Source organism: Vipera berus (assembly GCF_964194415.1).
Source record: "Vipera berus genome assembly, chromosome: 1".
NCBI lineage: Eukaryota > Metazoa > Chordata > Lepidosauria > Squamata > Viperidae > Vipera > Vipera berus.
The window spans coordinates 159,510,704-159,534,197 of record NC_138202.1 but is presented as its reverse complement, the minus strand read 5'-3'; the positions used below and the strand labels follow the sequence as shown (position 1 = coordinate 159,534,197).

General features: G+C 40.9%; 1 protein-coding gene across 3 annotated transcripts in view; it reads left to right on the top strand.

The window, feature by feature from the left end:
- Positions 1-893: 893 nt before the first annotated feature.
- The window catches only part of LOC308660644 (neurabin-1-like), a 58,952-nt gene continuing 36,351 nt past the window's right edge, over positions 894-23,494 (top strand). The window contains exons 1-6 of one of the 3 annotated variants that reach the window (XM_081315092.1): positions 894-1,224; positions 2,536-4,442; positions 12,022-12,154; positions 15,171-15,291; positions 17,255-17,359; positions 18,727-18,844. In XM_081315092.1, the coding sequence (XP_081171218.1) occupies positions 2,826-4,442; positions 12,022-12,154; positions 15,171-15,291; positions 17,255-17,359; positions 18,727-18,844 (2,094 nt within the window). In that variant the 5' untranslated portion in view covers positions 894-1,224; positions 2,536-2,825. Of the gene's footprint in view, positions 1,320-1,643; positions 1,684-2,535; positions 4,443-12,021; positions 12,155-15,170; positions 15,292-17,254; positions 17,360-18,726; positions 18,845-23,494 lie in introns of those variants that run through there. The other 2 variants (XM_081315091.1, XM_081315093.1) reach the window with 2 other exon arrangements.

Here is a 23,494-nt window from a genome sequence, read left to right as displayed (position 1 = left end):
TTACGTATGTATGTATGCATGTATGCAGGGCTTTTTTTCTCATAGAACGCTCAGAACGGAGTTACGGCACCTTTTTTGGATGGAACCTTGTAGGGTAGGCAAGGCGGGTTGTATGACGTGTGAGTTCCGGCACCTTTTTCTTTTACAAAAAAGCACTGCATATATGTATATGTCAAATGTTAAATTTAATTAACCACTTTTTTATTATTTTTCTTTTTTCTTCGTTGCTTTTCTTTTGTTCCATTTTGTTTGTTTTTTCATTGTTGTTTTTTCATTGTTTTACAATAAATATAAAAAAAATCTCAAGTTGTTTGTATTGAGGAGTTAGCCTAAAAAATAATTATAATGAGTAAAGTTCAATAACGTGTAACATTTATGTATTGCTAAGGTTAAAACATTTCCAGCTCCTCATATCCTTTGCTGAGCAAAAAGTGCAAAAAGTGAACGAAGGGGTAGTTGGCCCCAAAATGCCAACCTCTCGTGCTGTTGAAAGCCAGCCTCTTCCCTCCCTTCTTGATTTACTCTGAACTGCCTAGGAAATGGGAAAACACAATCTTTTTATTTATTTATCTTTTAATAACTACGCCCTGTCACGTTTTTTATTAGGCAGGGAGCGAAAAAAAACACACAAAACAAACCGCCAGCAAGGGGTGAAAACTCAGAACAATGGAGGCAACCAGCTTTTCCCGGACTTTTCCAGGGTTGGTATCGCCCAACCCCCTTTATCCCGGGATGGTACATCCCAACAGATGCAGGCGTTTCCTTAAAGACTTCGCTCGCTTTTCGCCTTTCCTCTTCAGGTCTCTCACCTTCTGATCCCGCCCCCCCCCCCCGTTTCCCTGCGTTCGCTTCCCTCGCGGGGGAGGGAAGTCGGGCTCGCGCTGGGTCAGACTGGGGCTCTTTGTGCGGGGAAGTGAAGCGCGTGCTCGCCCGCCCGCCCGCGCGGGCCTGAGGGAAGGGGAGGGAAAAAGAAGAAGAGCAAAGAGAAAATAAAAGAGAGAGAGAGAGAGAGAGAGAAAGAGGAAAGAGCGGAATTCTAAAGCGGCCGCGCGGGCGGGCGGGCGGGCGCGCGAGACCGAGAGTCGGCGCGGTGGAAGAGTCGGAGCTGAGGAGAGGCGGCGTGAAAGAAGAAGAAAAAGAACCGATGAAAAACAACGGCTGGCCGGGGGCAGCTGTCGAGGGGGGGGAGGCGCGAGTCGGACGATCCGTTGGGCGGCTTTGCTGGTAGGGGAAAGCCAGGGCAGGAAGCTGCAATTATAACTGGGGAAAGGGGGAAGAGCCGCCGCCGCCGCCGCGTAGGTATCCGCTGTTTACCTCAGGTAAGTGCGAGAGAGGAGGAGGAGGAGGAAGAAAAGAAAAGAGAAAAAAAAAAGGGGGGGGAAAGGATAAGTTTGAAAAGTTTGGAGGGAGGAGGGCCAGGGCCGCAAAGCTCGCCTCGAGCGCTTCGCTACCGGGACGAAAAGAGGGAGGAGAATCCGAGTCGGGCGAGTTGGCGGCTTCCATTGTGAGCCGCTCAAAAATCGCTTCTCGCTCGCTCGGCTTCCTTCCACCTTTCCGAGTCCTGCGGCCGAAGCGGTGCCGTGTGCTAGAATGAAGGGAGGAATTGCGGGGGGTGGGTGGGGGGGCTCTCGTTGGTCATCCGGGAGGGAACCCCGATTTTAGCCGAATCGATTCGCATTTCTGGTAGGAAAGCAAAAAAAACCAAACCCAGATTCGTGGGTAAAGAGAGGAGGACGGGGAGTGTGTGTGTGTGTGTGTTGGGGAGGGGGGAAAGTTTGGCGGAATAAGCGCTTCGGGAACGAGAGAGATCGGTTGTCGCGCCTTCCCGTCTCCCCCTTTTTTTTATTTACCTGATTTCTGCCGGCTTCTCTTCAGGGGGAAAGAGATCCAGAAGTGGTGGGCCTTGCAAGGAAATGATGGCTAGTTAATTCAGTTGCCTTTTGGAAAGGAAAACAGAAGAGTTTTTTGTGGGAGGGAGGACAGGCAGGGGGAAAGAAAGAGAGAGAGAGAGAGAGACCCCAAACCTTCAGATTTTGCTTCATGCCTGGAAAGAAACTTCACTGTTCAAACAGTTTCTTTTCGTGTGAAAAGTGTTACGGTTGGACCCTCGCAAGCGAGAAGGTTTGCACTTTCAGTCCTAGACTCCTTAATCCTGAAAGCGGAAGAACTTGCCATAGTTGCTCACCGGAGAGGAAAAGAAGAACCGCTTATTTTTGGCACAGGTTGAAAGCCATTATCTGCTTTTCCTTGTTTACTATTTCATAGGTTACCAAAGGCAAGCCTTGGCAATGACAATACCTTTCACTCTGTGGGGGCAGAGTCTCTGTAAGATCTGCCTCGTGTGGACTCTTTTGAGTTTCAAAGATATTTTTTTTAGTTATTTGTCCCTTGGTTGATAGACCACATTTTAAATAAATTTCTCCCTGTTCCTTAGGCGATGGAATTCCGTTTTAACACAAGGATGAAATACTTAGTATAAATGTGTGACGTCTCTGGCTCACAAAGTGTTGGTTTTTGTTGTTGTTTTTTTTGCAGATATCTTTCCGGATAAGAATGGATCAGCTGTGGTGCTAGCATCTCATTTTTCTACATACATTCCTGGAGTGCTTGTTGTTTTTGTGTGCGCCTCTCCTCCTCCTTCCCACCACATATTTCATTGCTCTTATGGAAGAATAAAATGGTGAGAGGCGTCTTCCAGTCTCATTCTCTCTCCAGGCTGTAAGAGGACTGTATCACATTGTGGGAGCAGCTCTGGCAGCTGCTGTTGGTTTTTACCTCTTCAGACTCTCATTTGTAAAAAAATTGAAGGCTTTCTCCATTTGACAATGATGAAGACTGAAGGCAAAGGAGACAGAACTTTAAGAAGTGCTTCTCCACACAGAAATACCTATAAAACTGATTTTCATGCAATTAAGTGCAGTTTTGATTCAGTGAATACTGACAATGCTTCCAACAAGTCTAGTCCTCAGCAAAAGTTGACCAAGTCATCCAATGGAGAAGGTAATGATCCACATGTTCGCGGCAGAGCTGTCAACTATGGCAACAGAGTACACAAGATCAAAAACATGTTCATGCAGATGGGTGGTTCTTCCAATGCACCATGTTGTGAAAACAGTTCACCCTCTGAGCCCCGAATTACTAATAAAATAACTTCAGCTGATCTTGCACTTCCTCCTCCTAGTAGCCCATCTTACCTCTGTGTTCAAAAAAATAACCTACTCAACAGTGGTTCTTTTTGTAGTTCCCAGGATCCTTTACCTGCAGGTTCATTCACTGATAAAATTATCTGCAGCAAAGAAGAGGGAAATTTAGACAAAGCTACGCTAGCAGAGAAGTTTTCCGAGACCAGAAAACTATTTGAAAGGAACATTAAAAAACCAAGTTCATTGGATAGAAGTACTCCCATTAAAAATGAAAGGATTGAAGACAGAAGGCGACATGGTTCTACTTCTTCTGATTGCAGTAGTGTGACAGATCAATTTAATTTCAATATTGATGTAACTTCTCAGGTGGCTGTAGATAAAACGGAGAATCAAGAAAATAGTGATCAAAAGGTACAGCAATCTACTGGCAGTTGTAAATCCCCTTCACTGAATGCAGGACCTATATCTCGAAGACTGGAGGGTTTCTTGGCTGACATTGACCATGACGACTTCAAAGATACTTTGAAAACTAAAGATATCCCAAACCCTCTTCAAACAGTGTTCTGCAGCTGGGAATCGCCAGTAGTTAGGAAAGAGGGATATTTGCAGCAAAATCAGCCTGTTGCAGAGTCTTCCCTTTTGATAAGCAGTACTTCTACCGAATGGAGTGAGTTAAGTGATGCAACTGAAGTAACTTCTCAAACAGATCAAATTTCCGAAAGGGAGCAACAATACAAAACCAGCAAATGCTCTAAAGTGGATAGAGCCCCTATAAAAATTTCCCAAGTAGAAATAGCTAGAGCTGAACTGATAATGGTGCAGAACAAAACTTTAGGGGATAACAATGAAATTACTGGGGAAGTTAATGTATTTCAGAAGGAAAAATCACTCAGATTTCCAAGTTGGGAAGATGAGAAAAATGACTGGACATTTGAAGAAATGGAAGAATCTAACGAGGACAGTGCAGTTAATCAAAAAGGAGCAAGAGAGTTAGTGTTTCTGGACAAAGTTCAAGAACAAGAGCAGGTCCACGTAAAACCTGTAGGGGAAGGTGAAGAGGAAAAACAAGAACAGAGAAAGAAGTTTAGTGGGGTTTCTTCCAGTGCTTTTGGGATAGAGAATGCAGCTTTTGATGATGACAGAGTACCAGAACTACTTAGTCAGGGCCCTGAAAGAGAAGAAACCTTGCAAGAGGAGGAATATAACTATAATAGTGATTATGAGGAACTTTCTGGAATTTCTGAGGAAGAAGATCCTGATCCAGCTAGAAAAGTGAAGTTTTCTACAGCCCCAATCAAGGTAAAGCTTCATGAACGGGTATAAAATATAATTATTGTTGCTAGTTGTTTAAACATAGTAATTATAACAATGAAGCCTATTAGTATATTCATTACTATACAGATGCTTTGAAATTGGTCTCTTAATTACAGTTTCCCTTCCAGATAAGGATTTCTAAAATATTTTGAGTTCTAAAGTGCTTTTACTTTTACTTTTTTTTAAAGATACCGGTTCAGTTAATCTGAAATAGAATCATGACCAATGAGACTGCCTAGGACAGGCTAAGCATATAATGCCCGTGTTTCATATCTTGTACTGACTGATAGTCTTGTTCAGCTGCACTAACTTCTAGGCTCAGTTGTGGTGCTGTTATTTAAAGCCCTGAATGGCATGAAACAAAAGGAAATGGCTTTTTAATTATCTTTGGAGCTTCCAGTGGTAGTAGCTATATGGGAGAAAGCCTTCCCAATTGTTAAGGACGTGTTTATGAAATGTATTTTCCAGAGAGGTACATTTGCCATCCCCAGTTAAGATCTATAAGAGGCGTGCTGGCACAGTGGCTAGAATGCAGTATTGCAGGCTGATCCTGCTGAACTGCTGGCTATCAGCAGTTCGATTCTCACCAGCTCAAGGTTGACTCAATCTTCTATCCTTCTGAGATCCATAAAATGGGGACCCAGACTGTTTGGCCTCCTTAATTTGCCTCCTTAAGTAACACCAGCTGCCTGCAATTAGTGCAGGTTCGCATCCCACCAGGCTCAAGGTTGACTCAGCCTTCCATCCTTCCGAGGTAGGTAAAATGAGGACCCAGACTGTTGGGGGCAATAAGCTGACTTTGTAATAATGCTGCTTGGGGTGTGTGTGAAAGCCCTAATAAGCAGGCATATACATAGAATGAAGGCTACTGCTAAGCTTGTAAGCTGCCCTGAGTCTTCGGAGAAGGGCGGGATATAAATGGAATTAAAATAAATAAAATAAATAAATATGCTGACTGTAAACCGCTTAGAGAGGGCTGTAAATATTAAAAGATTTAATAGAGAAATATATACCAATCCATGTCCTTTGGTATATATATTAGGAGCCCTCAAATGGTAGCAAGCAGATCTCTAGAGCAGGGGTGTCAAACTCAATTTCATCAGCATTGCGGTTGCCCTCAGGGGGCTGGGTGGGTGTGGCCAGGGTGGGTGTGGCCTACTGGGTGGGCGTGGCTAGAGTGCATATGGCCTGGGTGGGCGTGGCCAGCTCTACATCGTTCGCATCAAGGGTGCCTATGGGGGCCTGGGCAGGAGTGAGACAGATCTGAGGGTCTCTGGCAGGAGGAGGGTCTCTGGGCCAGGGCCAAGGCAGTGGGGGCCGTTCCCTCACTGTTTCCAGGATGGCTTCGTGGGCCATATGAAACCACTTCGCGGGCCGGATCCGGCCCCCTGGCCTTGTGTTTGACATGTCTGATCTAGAAGCTTAACACCTTAGTTATGCCACATCTTCCCAGGGATGATGAGGTTCAAATTGTCTGAATTATTCTACTACATTTTATTCTTGAAACAGGGAGTATTAACAAGAGATGGAGATGGCTTAGTAGCACCTCTTATCAGGGACTTGATCATAAATTTAGACAGTGGAATCCCTACCGAGAATTTTTAGGAAAGATGGACTCTCTAGTTTATGGGAGCATGGCTCTTACTCCTACTTCCCTTGGCAGGTATTAGATTAGGGAGCTGGTGTCCTCCTGTTTATCTTAAAGTGATAAGTAACAGATAAGTGGCAGGCCAGAGTAATTAACGATAACAATGATGCATTGTGCAAAACTGTGCTAAGTAACTTCTTTTAAGTACACTTGTGCAATAATATACAGGTAGTCCTCGAATTACTTCATTTAGTGACCATTCAGTTACAACGGCACTGAAAAAAGTGACTCATGAGCGGTTTTCACACTTAATGACCATTGCAGTATCCCTGTAGACACTTGATCAAAATTCAGATGCTTGGCAACTGGTTCATATTTATGACGATTGCAGTGTCCCGGGATCATGTGTTTCCTTTTGTCACCTTCTTACAAGCAATGTCAATGGGGAAGCCAAATTCTCTTAACAACTGTGTTACTAACTTAACAGCTCCAATGATTTACTTAACAGCTGTGGCACCAAAGGTCATAAAATGGGGCAAAATTCACTTAACAAATGTTTCCCTTAGCAACAAAAAGTTTTGAGCTCAATTGTGGTCCTAAGTCGAGGACTAACTGTACAAATCACCTCTGCTGGCTAACAGTTCTGCCCAGGGATATCTTATAGGCGCAGATGAAACGAGGGGTCTGTATCACTAAATCTCCACCAGTTTTCCGTGGTGCTAATTCAGAGGTTGTAAGTAATCTCTTACGTTATTTGAATGTCAGCTATGTTTTTAAAAATAAAAATAAAAAAGTAAGCAAATTCAAGACATTTGGCTCGTCCCTGTTTCTTTATGCCATACTAAGTTATGACTTAGTTCATCTTTTTCAATGCTTCGCCCACAGATACATTGCACATTCTTTTCATTTTCAACTACTGTGGGCAAAGAGCAGGTTAGCTAGCAATTATGCAAGCTGAATTGCAGCTTATCGAGAGAACATCACATGGAAGCCAGATACAGTAAAATGTGCAAACTTTACTAGTATGTTAAAAGAGAAATGAATCAGTATCTTTTAGCACAGTAATATTATTGTTAATATTGTAGTAAATATATTCTCAGTGGGTGCGCCAACCCTCTGGAACTGCTTGCCTACCGAAATCCGGATGGCCCCCGACCTTCGCGCCTTCCGGCGCGACTTAAAAACTTACTTGTTCCAGCAGTCCGGCCTGGCCTGATAGCTCTTGGGGTTTCATTTGTTTTTACTATTGTTTAATTGTATACCTACCTTGCTCTGTACACCGCCCCGAGTCCCTCGGGAGAAGGGCGGTATATAAAAATAAATAAATAAATAAATAAATTAATTAAGATTCTCTTTAATCTTTCTGCCTGGCCCTAGAGTGATAAAGTGTCTTTGGCTGTAGGTTCCAAGTGAGTGAGACTTGTATATTTAAAAAATACTTGTGGATATTAGTTAGATCATTATGTTGGAAACATTAAGTGACGTTTTCCTGATGGTGAATTTTTTAAATTTGGAAGTAATTCAAAATTGAGAGTAATATGCAAACTATAAAAGTAAGATTGCTTGTTTTTCATTTCCGGACTAAGGAAAACAGAGATAAAGAATGAAATTACTATGCACGATGGTTGTAAACCTCCCTGAGTCACTTTGGTGAGATGGGCAATGTAGAATTTTAATAAATAAATGCAATAAATCAATATTTGAGGCTGACCTAGTTCAGATTATCATTCCAAGTAATAGAAAAAAATAGCTGATTGCCATATATATTATATCACTTTTCAAAATAAAAATGAAGTACGGGTACTTCTTGACTTTACAATCATTCATTTAGTGACAATTCAGAGTTACAGTGTCACTGGAAAAAGTGTCTTTTGACCGTTTTTTCACTCTTACAACCATTGTAGCATTCCCATGGTCACATTATCAAAATTTGGGCCCTTGGCAACTGGCATTTATTTATGATGGCTACATCATAATTCCCCTTTTGCAACCTTTTGACAAGCAAAGTCAGTGGGGAAACCAGATTCATTTCACAACTGGATTACTAACTTAACAATTTCAATGATACATTTAACAATTACGACAAGAAAAGTCATCAAATGGGGCAAAATTCACTTAACAACTCTCTTGCTTAGCCCTGGAAATTTTAAGCTCAGTTGTGGTTGTAAGTCTTAAGTATATTTCTTGAATGTCTCACGCTTTTCCCTGAATTTTATAGTTGATGTTGTGGAAGATTGATTGGATGCCTATATCCTAGTCAGTTCCTCTTTAGCAGTTAAAAATTGACTGGTGTTGGCAAGAAAATTAGTTGGAGACAGGGCTTTTTTTCCTTTGTTTTATGTCTGTGTTTAATTCTTACTATTGTCTATTGTTTTTTGTTTTTCAAGGTTACCCTAACTTTCCCCCCCCCCTAAAAATAGATTTTAGGATGGTTATCAAATGCTCTATATTTCTCTTTGACCCCATGTTAAGATCCATCTGTTTATTTATTTTTTAATAAATGAGATTTTATTTCTTAAACAATGAAATGTATAGCTAGGAAATGCAATAAGTGAACATTTTATTTCTATGGTATTTGGGGACTTTTCCACTTTGTTCTAAGTTTCTTGTGATATATTACATTGTAGTATTATCCACAACTGTGCTCTTTAGATCTTTTTTTTTTACAATTATCATTTTCATAGCATCTATAAATATTTAGCAGGGTATTTATTTCTTGTTTTACTAAGGAAGATGCTTCTTGATACATAAAAACATATTATGGAATTACTCTGTTTTTTGCTCACATTAAGACCTATTGTAACAATTTCCCATCTAGACTACCATATTTGTGTAGTTCATATATAATTTAACAAAAAAACCCTCTTGCAATATCTAATCTTTTAGACAATCTGTTTAATCAGTTACGTGACTGAAATATGTGTTCTGTATGAAAATGAATTTGTTCCATAAAATATGTATTTTTTCTTTAAATACATTTCTTCTTGCTGTAATTTACATTTTTTTATTATAAAGTTATCTGTACTAATTTCTACAGGATGCATTTTGTTCTTGTGCTGTGGTGTTATACTAGGGCTGCCATACATGGCATGGTTAAAATACCACTATCAGAACACTCTAAATTAATAGAAAGTAAAAAAAATTAACGTTAAACAAAAAACAGGTACCCAGTTATTAGAATGTTGTTTATATTTTTTAGACTTTTTAACCCTGCCTTTATTATTTTTATAAATAACTCAAGGCAATGAATTTATCTAATACTCCTTCCTCCTCCAATTTTCCCCACGACTATAAGAGGTGAGTTGGGTTGAGAGAGAATGGCTGGCTCAAAGTCACCCAGCCAGCTTTCACGCCTAAGGCAGGACTAGAATTCAGCCTTCAACTGGTTCAAATGGATTCATGAACAAAAGTCAAGGAAGCTAATATACCTACTGTTCTTTCAGAATCACAGGGTGCTTGTGCTGATGCAATTGGAACGTTAGAAGAAACACCTGTTTTGCTTAAATGCAGTAAAATTAGCATAATCCATAATGACTGCTATTCACATATCAGAATTCATAAGGCCACATAAAAACTGGAATGCAGACAGTCCTTGGAAAAGAAAAAAGGATACGGTGGCATAAAGTTATTTATTAATGTATGGATGCTGCATGTTCGGACATGCTTCTGTTAGCATCTGCAAGGCAGATGCAGTTTTTATACTGATGTTTTTAAGTCAGTCAGGCTTGTTTGCATTTGGCTGACTTACTCAGACATCATATAAGAACTTTCATTAAACTGTTCCCAAATAAGATGTCTTATATAGTTTGTGGCATGAAAATGAAGGCACAAATTCCTCAGATCGTCAGGGTTTTAGAAACATGTCCTATTCCATTTCTTGTTTTGCTTTCTGTCGTTCTCCTGCCTTCCATTTATAACAATAATTCTCCTCGGAAACCATTTTATCCATTTTTTATCTAGCATATGGTTCGGGTTTTCTTTTGACGTACAAACTACAGCTAGTTTTTGATGTATGACCGTTCATTCAGTGACCGTTCAAAGTTATGACTGTGCTGAAACAGCCTGTGCCTAAAGTTACGGCAGTTGCAGCGCTTTAGAGATCATGTATCAAAATTCAGGGGCTCGGCATCTCGCCCACATTTAAACTGTAGGGGGCGCTTCAGTTCCTTCAGCTTGCCTATCTCTTTCCCATTTACTCCCTTTTGGATGCTGCGCACCCTGCCTTGTACGGCAGCAAGCAGCCCCCAAACTACGTGGTTCTGGGACTGCTTCCCATGCTCTGGGGAGCCTCAACCGCCCCAGCCTGCACCAACAGGCATTTGTTCACCTAGCTGCCTTCTCAGTGTCCCACACTGACCTTTGTGCCCAGCCGCTGAAAAGCAGTGTTCGCTGCCTTGCTGTGTTTGCAGTCTCCTTTTTGGAACCTTGTCCACTATGTTACTCTGGGCACTCCAACTTCTCCAGCTTCCTACACATGGCTCCTCAGCATTGCAGTATCCATGAAGCCCCAGTAAGCATTCATTCACCCAACTGCCTTTTCCCCCATTTTTTTTAAATTCCATTTATATCCCGCCCTTCTCCGAAGACTCAGGGCGGCTTACAAACTTAGCAGTAGCCTTCATTCTATGTATATGCCTGCTTATTAGGGCTTTTCACACACACCCCAAGCGGCATTATTACAAAGTCAGCTTAATTGCCCCCAACAATCTGGGTCCTCATTTTACCTACCTCGGAAGGATGGAAGGCTGAGTCAACCTTGAGCCTGGTGGGATGCGAACCTGCACTAATTGCAGGCAGCTGGTGTTACTTAAGGAGGCATTAGCCCACTGCTCCACCAAGGCCCTTTTCTGCACCAACTTTTCTCCTTTTGAGCCCAGCTGCCACACCCGAAGCAGAAGCACTTTGCTGTCTTCTTTTTGTACCTAGCTTCTCCAGCAAAGATGTCCTACGTATGATTTACTGAGCACTTCGTAAAACTGTGCTGCCCTCCAAACAAGCAAATGTTAAGTTGACTCCGGATTCAGTCTCTAACTTCGAACTTCATTCAGTGCTAGAATCTTTTCTTTGAAACGTTTCTGAAAGCATATTCGAATTTATTCATTTTAACATTATGTGGCCGCTCGTCTTCAAATTCAGACTAGTGAATATTTTTTTTTATTTCTATTAAAGCATACTCTGTCACCTGTATTTCTAGACTATGTTCTCAAGATGATTGCAGATGTTAGGTACAGCATAACTGAGCAAACATAAATACTTCTTAGTCCAAAAATTAAACTATTATTGCCTCAAGATGAAGACACACAAAACAGGGATTTTTGTACTTGTAGCTCAGCTGAAAAGTATGTGTCAATTTTTTTTTGCAAAGAAAAAGAAAATATACATCCATCTCCTTCTTTTTCCAGTGTGTTTGCTCATATGCCCACATTTGTTGCAGGAGATTAGTTTCAGTGGGAGTTGGCAAATATTGTTAACGAAGGAAAAAAGTTAGAAAGCATGGATTTTTATATGCTTATCACCTTTTTTGGTCTATTTTTCCATTGGTGGGGGTGAGGTTTTAAATATAGCAATGCTGTTTTTTTGTGTGTAAATGTGTATCAGTTTCTGAAATCAGTTCCTGATTTTGTTAACTCTGTTAATTCATGTGACCGAGTACATTTTGCTTCAAGTATAATATAGAATAACGTAATATAATTCCTCTAATAATATTTTTAATTGAAGAGCTGTATTATGAGCATAGTCCTATTATTGAGATAGTCCTATTATTGAAAAAAATCATTTTTCAAATGACATGTTTAAAAAGATTATATAATTGGCTTTAAAAAATTACCAGAAGGCAACTTGCTATGTTGTCCACATACTCTCAAACATTGATTTGCAAATAAGTATAACATGTGCATGTTCTAATTTGTTGTTTAATTGACATTTAAATCTATTCAACTTGCATGGGTATTCTTTGAAAATACTGTATTATTTTAGGTATTCAGTACTTACTCAAATGAAGACTACGATAGACGCAATGAAGAGGTGGACCCTGTGGCCGCATCAGCGGAATATGAACTTGAGAAAAGGGTGGAAAAAATGGAGGTTTTTCCTGTGGAAATTGAAAAAGGTACAAATCTCAAATGTCTATCCTGGAGAAACAACAAGGCCTTTTAATGTTTATGTCTTAATTTTCCATCATTGATACTGCAAAATTTCTAATTAGGTTTAGCATTATAAAGTTAAGAATATGAATTACTTAAGCTTAAAATAAGATTGTCCTCTAAAAAGTTGAATGTATTAGGGCTGGAAAATATTTTATAAAAGCTGAAAAGAAAATTAATACTGCACTATAAAAACTAATCCTTTTTAATATATTAGTAATGAAAGAAAAAGTCAAAACTCGAGGCAATGTCATTAGCAAACTTTAAGGTAATGTATGAACTTTCAGACTTTATCTGATTTATGTTTTCTGAATACATCAAGAAAAATAGGGTGAGGATTAGAGAAATGTGTTTATGCTAAGTAGTATTAGGTTTGATGTCAACTGATATTTAAATACTAGTGTTAAGTACCACCAAGTTTAAAGCTTAATTCCTTAATTTTGGTAATGCAAATTCCAGTTCTTAAGTCTGCAGGAATAGTAGAAAAATTACCTAGATTGACATCATACTTTATTCTGTGGAGTCTTTAAATACTTCAATATTTCAGTTTGTATTATAAGGATAGGTTGATCTGTCTTTTAATATCTACCTTAGCTTTAAGGAAATAATCAAAGAAGCTATTACTTTTAAAATATAAAAATAATGCCAAAAATTGATTCATTAAAAATTAAAAACCTGGCTAAGAAAATCTATTTTTATTCTTTTATTTTCCTTTTTATACTGGGCAGTGGGAACTGAACCCAGCTCCCAAGGGGCTGTATTCCATAGCCTTGGATCAATAGGTGCTAGATAGATAGACAGATTTCTGAAGGCATGGACATCTTCAAAAAAGGGCCTTCTTTTGCTGTTCATATGACTGGAAATAGTCCCTACGTTTTTCAGGGTTCAAAGGTCATAGTAACACATTAACTTTTGCCAATGAGCAATTAGCAAGTTGTACTGGCATCTTGTGATCTGGTAACTTACATAACTTACATTTAGCTGCCACATTATATATCATTTGTGACTTAAGGTGTTACTCAATGTAAAGTAAATTGAAGTAGTCAAGAAGAGATACAATGACGACATAGATAATTATTGTCAAATTAGCCTAGCAAACATATTGTGGCATATCTACCACCTGCGATCATAATGGATGTAAACCAAGGACTACTTTCAGGCTGCTGATGTGCTTGTCAGGAGAGAATGCAATGCTTTGAAACTTTTGTCTCATTGCCTAGAAGCTACTGCAGTCTGGATGGGGAAAAAAAACTAAAATTGAATCATTGCAAAAGGGAATGTCTGTTGATCCACTGTGATTCTTGGTTTGACGCATAGTTATCAAGGGGCAGGCAAAACCCCTGATGAAGCATGGCTGCAATTGGGGGGTGTGTCTTCCTGGATTCACACCTGATGCTTGAAAGGCAGGAAAAGATTGTGGCTGGGAGGGCATTCATCCAGTGCCAGCTGGTTCCCCAGTTGCAACCTTACTTCTCTACAACACTATCTTTCTATTGTAACACATGTCTTGATCGTTGCCTATCTAGATAACTGCAGTGTGCTCTACATTGCTGTTGTGTTGGCTCTGAAGACACCACAACAGCAATAAGTGCAGAATGTGGCAGCTCACATAATGGCAAGTACTAACCGCCAGAAATACATAATACCTTTGTTGTTTGCCCTTTATTGGTTGCCTGTATGTTTCCCTGTAGAAGGTACAGTACTAGTTTTGACACATTAAGCCAGGAAGTGCTACTTTCTCCTTCCAGTTCTGGCCTCATGAAATGATTTCCTCTCAAAAATTAGACTTGCTCCTTCCAGAAAATACTAGAGCAGTGGTGGCGAACCTATGGCACACGTGCCAGAGGCAGCACTCAGAGCCCTCTGGCCACCAGCAGCTTGAGCGGGTCCATTAGGCTGCCGCTGCCGCCCTGAGCAGCAGCCCCACCCAGCACAAAGAAGGCCAAGCAGCCAGCTAGCAAGCTTGAGTAGAGGTGGTAAATCACGCCCCCATGTGCTTGCTGGCCTCTGTGTGCGGGGGCCAATGGTGTCAGGCAGCATCTGCCCCTGCCTTGCCTTGCCTTGCCCTACAGCAATGGCACCCCCACCCTACCCCCTGTCTCACCCTGCAGGACAAGCCTCCTGCCCACCGCTCCACCACCAGAGACCCTCTGGATCTCCTCCAATCCTGCCCAGCCCCCACAGGCATCCCCCCCCATGAGCAGCATCAAGGTGACCATGCCCACCCAGTCTGCCGTGACCACCGTAGCCACGCCCACCTAGTGGTTCACACACACCACCCACCCTGAGGGGACCCCAATGCTGATGTGGCCCCTGACACTTTGCAATAAATAAGTGGGTTTTGGGTTGCGGTTTGGGCACTCGGTCTCTAAAAGGTTTGCCATCACTGTACTAGAGAATGTTAAAAGAATAGTTTTCCAGGGGGGCACTTTCCCACCCCTTCTGTGCAGTGTTTTTATAATTGTGAACTGCCAGGAGTGTCTAATTGATTATAAATTCCTATGGAATCCATCCTATTGAAACTCTTCTACAAGCCCCAAAGAATCCAAAATAAGGGGACAACTTGTTGCTGAGGTTTCCTCCTTAGGATTCGACTGAACACTTGGAATTCCATTCAAAACAGATTTCATTGACTTCATTTGCAAAAAAAAAAAAGGAATGCAAATTGTCAGAAAGATTCTCCAGCTCTTCCTGATCCTCCTCACACCCAAATCTGATGAAAAAGATGCTTCACTGCGTGGAACAAACTCTTTTTTGAGCTGTATGCAGTGAAAGCCAAGAAGTAAGCTGTGTTCTCTGCTTTTATTGTTTCAGAATAGGCTTTCAGATGGGCGTCAAATCATTGTGCCCGACTGTGAAATTCCTTGATTTACGTTCCAGCTGTCCCATCCACTTCATTAGTCTCAGCCATTAGCTATGATAACAGAAGACTTATCAAATTACAAAAATAGGATCATTTGGCTTGTTGTGTTTTTATTACAGGTGACAATGGCTTGGGTATCAGTATAATAGGAATGGGTGTTGGTGCAGATCAGGGACTGGAAAAATTGGGTATATTTGTAAAAACAATAACTGAAGGTGGCGCTGCTCAGCAAGATGGCCGGTAAGTTTCAATTAAGACTGCTTGTTTGTTTAGCCTGTGTAATGTAATGTTATAATAAAAGATAATATAATATAATATAATATTATCATAACATAACATAACATGAACATGGAATGGTTCCTTTCTCTTCTACTTACGTATGAGAATAAGTTTTAGACAATCTGGGTTCTTTATTAATTTTAAATTTAAAACCATAGGGGTTTTTTTTTAGATTCTTGTTACTTAGAACAAACTACAATAAAGGTATAGTTTCATACACCAAACTTAAATAGTATAAGGTAAAGGTAAAGGTTCCCCCGCACATGCGTGCTAGTCGTTTCCGACTCTAGGGGCCGGTGCTCATCTCCGTTTCAAAGCCAAAGAGCCAGCGCTTGTCCGAGGACGTCTCCGTGGTCATGTGGCCGGCATGACTAGACGCCAGAGGCGCACGGAACGCTGTTACCTTCCCACTGTAGTGGTCCCTATTTTTCTACTTGCATTTTTACGTGCTTTCGAACTGCTAGGTTGGCAGAAGCTGGGATGAGTAACAGGCGCTCACTCTGCTACGCGGCACTCGGGATTCGACCCGCCAAACTGCCGACCTTCTGATCGACAAGCTCAGCGTCCTAACCCACTGAGCCACCGCGTCCTTTTTTTAAATAGTATAGGAAGTTAAAATTACAAATGTATTTCAGTGTGTTTATGTATATACCAATGTAAATACCAAGGATTTTAATTGAACTCACGAACAGTATCTAAACTCAACTAATAACACATCTAAACTGTCTTGTTGTCATGTCTATTTGGAATTTGAGGTTTCCCTTTTACTCCTTAAATCCAGTTCAGCGACTTGAATTAATATGCTTAATTCAGTAATTAATTTAACTGTGTTAAGGTAATTTGACATAGTTTCTCTGTTGGCTGTGTGCAGTCATGTTCAGGTAGTCCTCGTCTTACGATCACAATTGAACCCCAAATTTTTGCTGCCAAGCAAGGCAATTTTTAGGAGAATTTTGCCTTTTTCATGACCTTTTGGCCACAGTTATCATTGCTTAAGTGAATCATGTGGTTGTTAAATGAATCTGGCTTCCCTTTTGACTTTGGGAATCCGTCTGGGAAGGTTACAAATGGTGATCACATGACCCCTAGGACAGTGCAACTGCAATAAATATATTCCAATTCCCACATGCCCAAATGTTGATTGTGTGGCCATTCTGCAAGGATTGCAAGTTTGAAAAACTGTCATAAGTCACTTTTTTCAGTGCTGTTGGAACTTTGAATAGTCACTAAACAAATGATTGTAAATTGAGGACTACCTGTATGCCACTTGAAATATTTGTTTCCAGAACATAAAAATGCTATTGTAGTGTAGATAGGACTTCTTAGTTGGTTACTTCCTGTTTTCAAATTTTCATTAAAATAAAGTGATACAGCACACTGAACAAGAATAGTGCCCTCTGACCAATGATGGAAATGCATTATTATCTAGTGATAAAAGAATAGTATTGTCATCAAGATAAAATAGAAGTGAAAATAGTAATGTTACCAAAGTGAAAGCTATAAAATGTTATTTTTTCGAGTTCGTGAACTATATGGAAAGATTAATGACCCAGTCTCCTCATAGGGATCTATACATCTGCCACTTACTGATTCAAATCCTACAGATATAACTCACGTGTAAGCTTGAGAGTGGATACCATAATACTAGTCAAATGAATAGTGAATAGGAAAGGCATATATTATTTTATGTAATTTCTATTGAAGATATCTCACACACATCAAGTTGATCTGCATCTTCTACTTATGCTAAGCTAAGTGTTTTAAAAAATCCTGTAAGTCACAGGGTGTTTATTCATTAATTTTCCTCTGGAAAATGACGTAGATGCTTAATTGAAAGTGATAAATATGACATTGATTCTTTTTACTTTTTTTCAGCAAATATAATGCAATATGCAACATCTAATGTTTGTTCCTTGCCTTGCAGAATCCAAGTAAACGATCAGATTGTTGAAGTTGATGGGATAAGTCTGGTGGGGGTAACCCAGTTTTTTGCAGCAACTGTATTAAAAAATACAAAAGGCACAGTCAGGTATGAAAGCAATCATTGATTTATTCCCTTATTTATAATATATATGAATGAACATTCAAGGCGGCTAACAAAACCATAGTCCAAATAGATAAAATTAAGTTAATGCTAAAAGTACATTTTTATCCATTTTATAAATTCAGAGAGAATGAGAGGCAAACACAACTCTTGAGAGAATGCTATTCATAGTTTGGGAGCAATGCAAGAAAAGGTTCAGCAAACTTCTGACAGCAGGGAAATCTTCCAAATGTACTGTCCTGTAGACCATAAATCCAAACAAGTTCTAATGGGACGTGAGGCAGTCCTTCGGATAGTCTGGTCCGCACATCTTAGGAACATTTAAGTGAAAACTTCATATTGTGCCCATTAATGCAGATATTTTAATACTAGCATTATGTGATACAAAGCGGTATATAAGTCTGAGTGCTACTGCTATCTATATCATGATGCACTTTGCCTCCATTGCAACTTCTGACCATATTTCAAAGATTGTTTCATTTATTTATTTATTTATTTATTTATTAGTTTTTATAAACCGCCCTTCTCCCGAGGGACTCGGGGCGGTGTACAGAGGAAGGAATGTATACAGATTGAACAATAAAAATAATAAGAAACACTAATGAAAACAAACTGGGACCCCAATTAACGCTATCATGTCAGGCCGGACTGCTGGAACAGGAAAGTTTTTAAGTCGCGACGGAAGGTACGGAGGTCAGGGGCCATCCGGATTTCGGTTGGTAAGCTGTTCCAGAGGGCTGGTGCACCCACTGAGAATGCCCTCCCCCTGGGGGCCACCAGCCGACATTCCTTGAGCGGTGGCACCCTGAGGAGGCCCTCTCTGTGGGAACGCACAGGACGGTGGGGTGCTGACATTGGCAGAAGGTGCTCCCGTAGGTAGTCCGGACCCATGCCATGTAGGGCTTTGTATGTCATTGTTAGCACCTTGAACTTCACACGGAAGGCAACCGGAAGCCAGTGCAGCGCACGGAGGAGAGGTGTGATATGGGAGTATCGGGAGGCTCCCAAGAGTGTCCGTGCCGCCGCACTTTGCACCAGTTGAAGCTTCCGAGTGGATCTCAAGGGCAGCCCCATGTAGAGAGCGTTACAATAGTCTAGGCGAGAGGTCACAAGGGCATGGGTGACTGTACGTAAGGAATCCAGGTCCAGATAAGGCCGTAGTTGGCGAACTAGTCGAACCCGGGAGAAGGCCCCCTTGGTCACAGCTCCTATGTAAAGTGAGTTTCCGTTATCAAAATGTCATGTAAGAAAACAAAGCACGGTTAACTGTGGCCAAGGTACAATAAAATTTTAAAAGCACCGTTGCATTTTTTTCCATTGGTGCATTAATGTTGGTTAATTTTTCTCCTTAGATTTCTGATTGGAAGAGAAAAACCAGGAAGTCAGAGTGAAGTAGCTCGCCTTATCAGCGAGACATTGGAACAAGAGAGATACTTATATGAGCAACAATATGCCCATGAAACAGAACAGGTAACAAGATGGTGTGTGTGTGTGTGTGTGTGTGTGTGTGTGTGTGTGTGTATGTACATATAGATGCACATGTGTGTGTGTGTGTGTGTGTGTGTGTGTGTGTATTTGTTTTCTGAGGTTTTCGCGGGTGTTTGTATGTGGATCTTTGGTTATTCGGGTTTTTTCCCCACGTAGAATTGAAGGTGTAAAAGCAACGTTTCGACGAAATCCCATCCGTCATCATCAGGCTGGTGGCTTCAGCTTCTCCCAGAAGAAGGAAGCTGAAGCCACCAGCCTGATGATGACGGATGGGACTTCACCGTATATACTTGAGTATAAGCCGAATTTTTCAGCCCACTTTTTGGGCTGAAAAATCCACTTCGGCTTATACTCCAGTGAACAAAAAAAAAAGAACTTACCGAGGACTTGCGCGCGCGACTTGTGTGTGTGTGTGTGTGTCAGACCCGCAGGAATGGCTAGTAAAGGTGGCGGCAGTCCGGCCTGGCCCGAAGAGGAGCCGAAGGGAGCAGCTCTGCAAGCCCCTCCGCCCCCTTCTCTCAGCTTCCTGGCAGCACATCCCGCAGGGGAGGTCTGCTAGGGAGGTGGCAGTCCGGCGTTGTTTCCCCCCTCGTGCGTGTGTGTGTGTGTGTGTGTGTCAGACCCACGGGAATGGCTGGTAAGGAAGCGGCGTCCCCCCCCTCCTGTGTGTTGGGCCCACGGGGCTCGACACACAGAGAAACGCAAACGCCGGACTGCCGCCACCTTTACTAGCCATTCCTGCGGGTCTGACACACACACACACACGCACGAGGAGGGAAACAACGCTTGACTGAGGAGGGAAACAACGCTTGACTGCCACACACACACACACACACGCACACGAGGAGGGAAACAACGCTTGACTGCCACACACACACACACACACACACACACACACACGCACGAGGAGGGAAACAACGCTTGACTGCCGCCTCCCTAGCAGACCTCCCCATTCCTGTTAGAAATGGATCCCAGTACTTCTAATCCTGCACCAAAACAAAAACGCAGGTCATACGAAGCTGCTTTCAAACTAAAGGTTGTGTCAAGAGCAGAAAAAAGCAATAACAGTATTGCAAGTAGGGAATTTGGTATTGATGAAAAACAAGTGAGGGAGTGGCGGAAAATCAAAGCTGACTTGGAAAAGATTCCAAAGGCAAAAAAAGCTCGACGTGGTTTAACAACTCCATATGGGGCTCTAGAGACTGAATTGCATGAATGGGTTATGGAGTGTCGTCAAAATGGTTACTGCGTAACACTAATGGGAATTCGCTTACGTGCCCTTCAAATGGCTAAAGATGACAAATTAAAAGCACCAGGCATTGAAAATTTTGTTGCGTCAGCAGGATGGTGTACTGGCTTCATGAATAGGTATGGCCTATGTTTGCGGCAAAGAACAAAGATTTCACAGAAGTTGCCAAAAGACCTTGATGAAAAAGTGATGTCATTCCATTCATTCATCATAAAACAAAGAAAGATCCATAACTATGACCTGGGAGATATTGGGAATATGGATGAAACACCTATGACCTTTGATCTTCCAAGCAACAGAACCGTGGCAAGTTTGGGAGACAAAACTGTTTTACTCAGAACCACAGGTAATGAGAAAAACCATTTTACAGTCGTTCTGTCATGTTTGGCTAATGGAACTAAGCTGCGGCCTGTCATTATTTTTAAAAGAAAGACCTTGCCTAAAAAGGTCAATTTCCCACCACGAATTACAGTGCGCCCACATGTTAAAGGCTGGATGGATGAAGATGGAACAAAAAAGTGGCTGGAAGAAGTTTGGAATGGACGACCAGGAGCAGCCTTAAAGAAAAAACCATCATTGCTAATTTGGGATATGTTCAGAGCCCACACATCTGATGACATAAAAACATTGGCAAAGTCTTCTCAAGTTACTTTAGCCGTTATTCCAGGTGGGCTTACATCTGTATTACAGCCCTTAGATGTGTGTTTAAATAAACCTTTCAAAGACCGTGTGCGAAAGATGTGGTGCGAATGGATGTCATCTGGTCAAGCCCGACTAACAAAAGGTGGAAATATGATGAAGCCTGACATAGAACTGATAGCAAAGTGGGTTCGTGATGCATGGGAAGAGATTCCAGAGGACATGGTGAAGCACGCCTTCAAGAAATGTGGCATAAGTAATGCTATGGATGGCAGTGAAGACACTGCTTTGTATGAGGACGACAGCTGTGATAGTGATGACAGCGAACTCTGTGACAATGTATATGATGATAACCTCACACCAGCTACAGCTGAAGCTCTGTTTGGAGATACAGATGAGGAGGAGGAATCCAGTTTTGAAGGATTTTGATGCTTGTGTTTTAGCTTGGTTGCTTATTGAGTTAAGGTTTTTGTACATTTAAAGTTATTGTTAATACTTTAATGTTATATATTGTTTTTGTTGAATATACTGATAATATATTGTTTTTGTTGACCCTCTTTTCCACATGCCTCAATTAAAGCAATTTTATTGTTATCTACCTGTATTTTTATTTTTGAAATTTACCGTGAGCTGCTGCATTTCCCAGCCTCGGCTTATACTCGAGTCAATAACTTTTTCCAGTTTTTTTGGGGTAAAATTAGGGGTCTCGGCTTATACACGAGTCGGCTTATACTCGAGTATATACGATATATATATATATATATATATATATATATATATATATATAGATATATATATATATATATATATATATATATATATATATATATATATATATATATATATATATACACACACACACACACACACACATATATACACACATATATATATATATATATATATATATATATATATATATATATATATACATACATACATACATATACATATATATACACATATATACATATACACACACATACATACATACACATACATGCATATACACACACACACACACACACCTACTCACGTTGGATTTGTTGTTTTTCAAAACATTTCTACATTAGTTTTTTCCTGTAGGCATCATAAAGTATAATGAGTTTCTCAGAAACCTTGGAAAACAGGGAGCAACAAATATAAAAAGTTCTCTAGGCTGTTATCTGACAGTTAGAAATCATTCATGAACTCTTATCTGAGATGATAATCAGTTGAGGAAGAAAGAAATGGAGCGGGGAGAAGAAGGATAAAAAATATTTCCTCAACCGCAATGTAGGGATTGCATAAATTTGACAAAGAGATTACATGGCAGGCAAGTCAAACTTTTTTTTTAATTAAAAGGGACAGAGCCCTTCAAGAAAAAACAGGGACACGAGTAGAGAGTTGTGTCCTCATTGCATTCTGCATTATTTGCCCCTTTTGTCTCATTCATAGACTAACAAAATCATTCCCAGTTCTTCCCTGTGGAATGTTGTATTTTGTTCTCCTTTTTTTCTTTTTGTTTTTCTTATTAAGCTGCATTTTTTTTCCTCCCTGTCTCCCATTTTTCTTTCAACCATGGACAAGCTACAGGTTCCTTCTTTTAAATCTTGTTATTTAATGAGACCTGGGAAACCTGCCTTTTCTGTGGTTGCCCTGTTCTCTGGAAGGATACCCAGCCCGAGATATTTCACAGGCCCCAACTTTTTTTTCGCCTTTAGGGGCCAGTTGAGTGGGAGTCCCCTGTGACTGCTGTGTTAGGGTTGCCATTTGTAGTTGATATTGATATATTGCTTATTGTTATGCTCTTTGTTATATTATTCATTTTTAGGCTGTACGCTTCCCATGATCACATTGGTTGAGTCGGGTGGAGTTTTAAATCATATAAATAAGTATTATATCGTTTTCCCTCTTACCTTTGCCCATGTGCTGTGATCCTCACTATGTAAAATTTTCCTGGTCATGTCCCTCCTACCTACATATTTCAGTTTCAGTAATTAAATATGGTTCAGCCGATGAGTAATTTTGCAAATTTGATTTGCAACTCAAACTTGCCTCTCATTTCTCCTTCCCCATGCACAGTTTTGTTGTTTAAATATGGAGGATTGCCTCTTCATTTTTTTTACGATCACTTTATAGATCTGTAAAATCCTTTTGAAAGGGATTGTTGACAGTAGATGTTCATGCTATAAGACAGGGGTGTCAAACTCAATTTCATTGAGGGCCGCATCAGCATTGCGGTTGCCCTCAGGGGGCCGGGTGGGTATGGCCTGGGTGGGCGTGGCCTACTGGGTGGGCATGGCTAGAGTGCGTATGGCCTACTGGGTGGGCGTGGCCAGCTCTACATCGTTTGCATCAAGGGTGCCTATGGGGGACAGATCTGAGGGTCTCTGGCAGAAGGAGGGTCTCTCGGCCAGGGCCAAGGCAGTGGGGGCTGTTCCCTCACTGTTTCCAGGATGGCTTTGCGGGCCGCATGAAACCACTTCACGGGCCGGATCCGGCCCCCGCGCCTTGTGTTTGACATGTCTGCTATAAGATGTGTAGTGAGGAAACTGTAGTTACACAAATTGATAGCGAATCTGAGCACTTCTCATGTTCAGCTATATTGATTCCTCTGATAAAATACAAATTGTTAATGGGCTGCATTTGGTTGAATCAATAAGCCATGCATCTTGGTTTAGTAAAGCAATGGGCATAATACAATTTAGCTATTATTTTATATTCTTACAAATGCTGTTATTTAATAAATGGAAGTCTGTGGT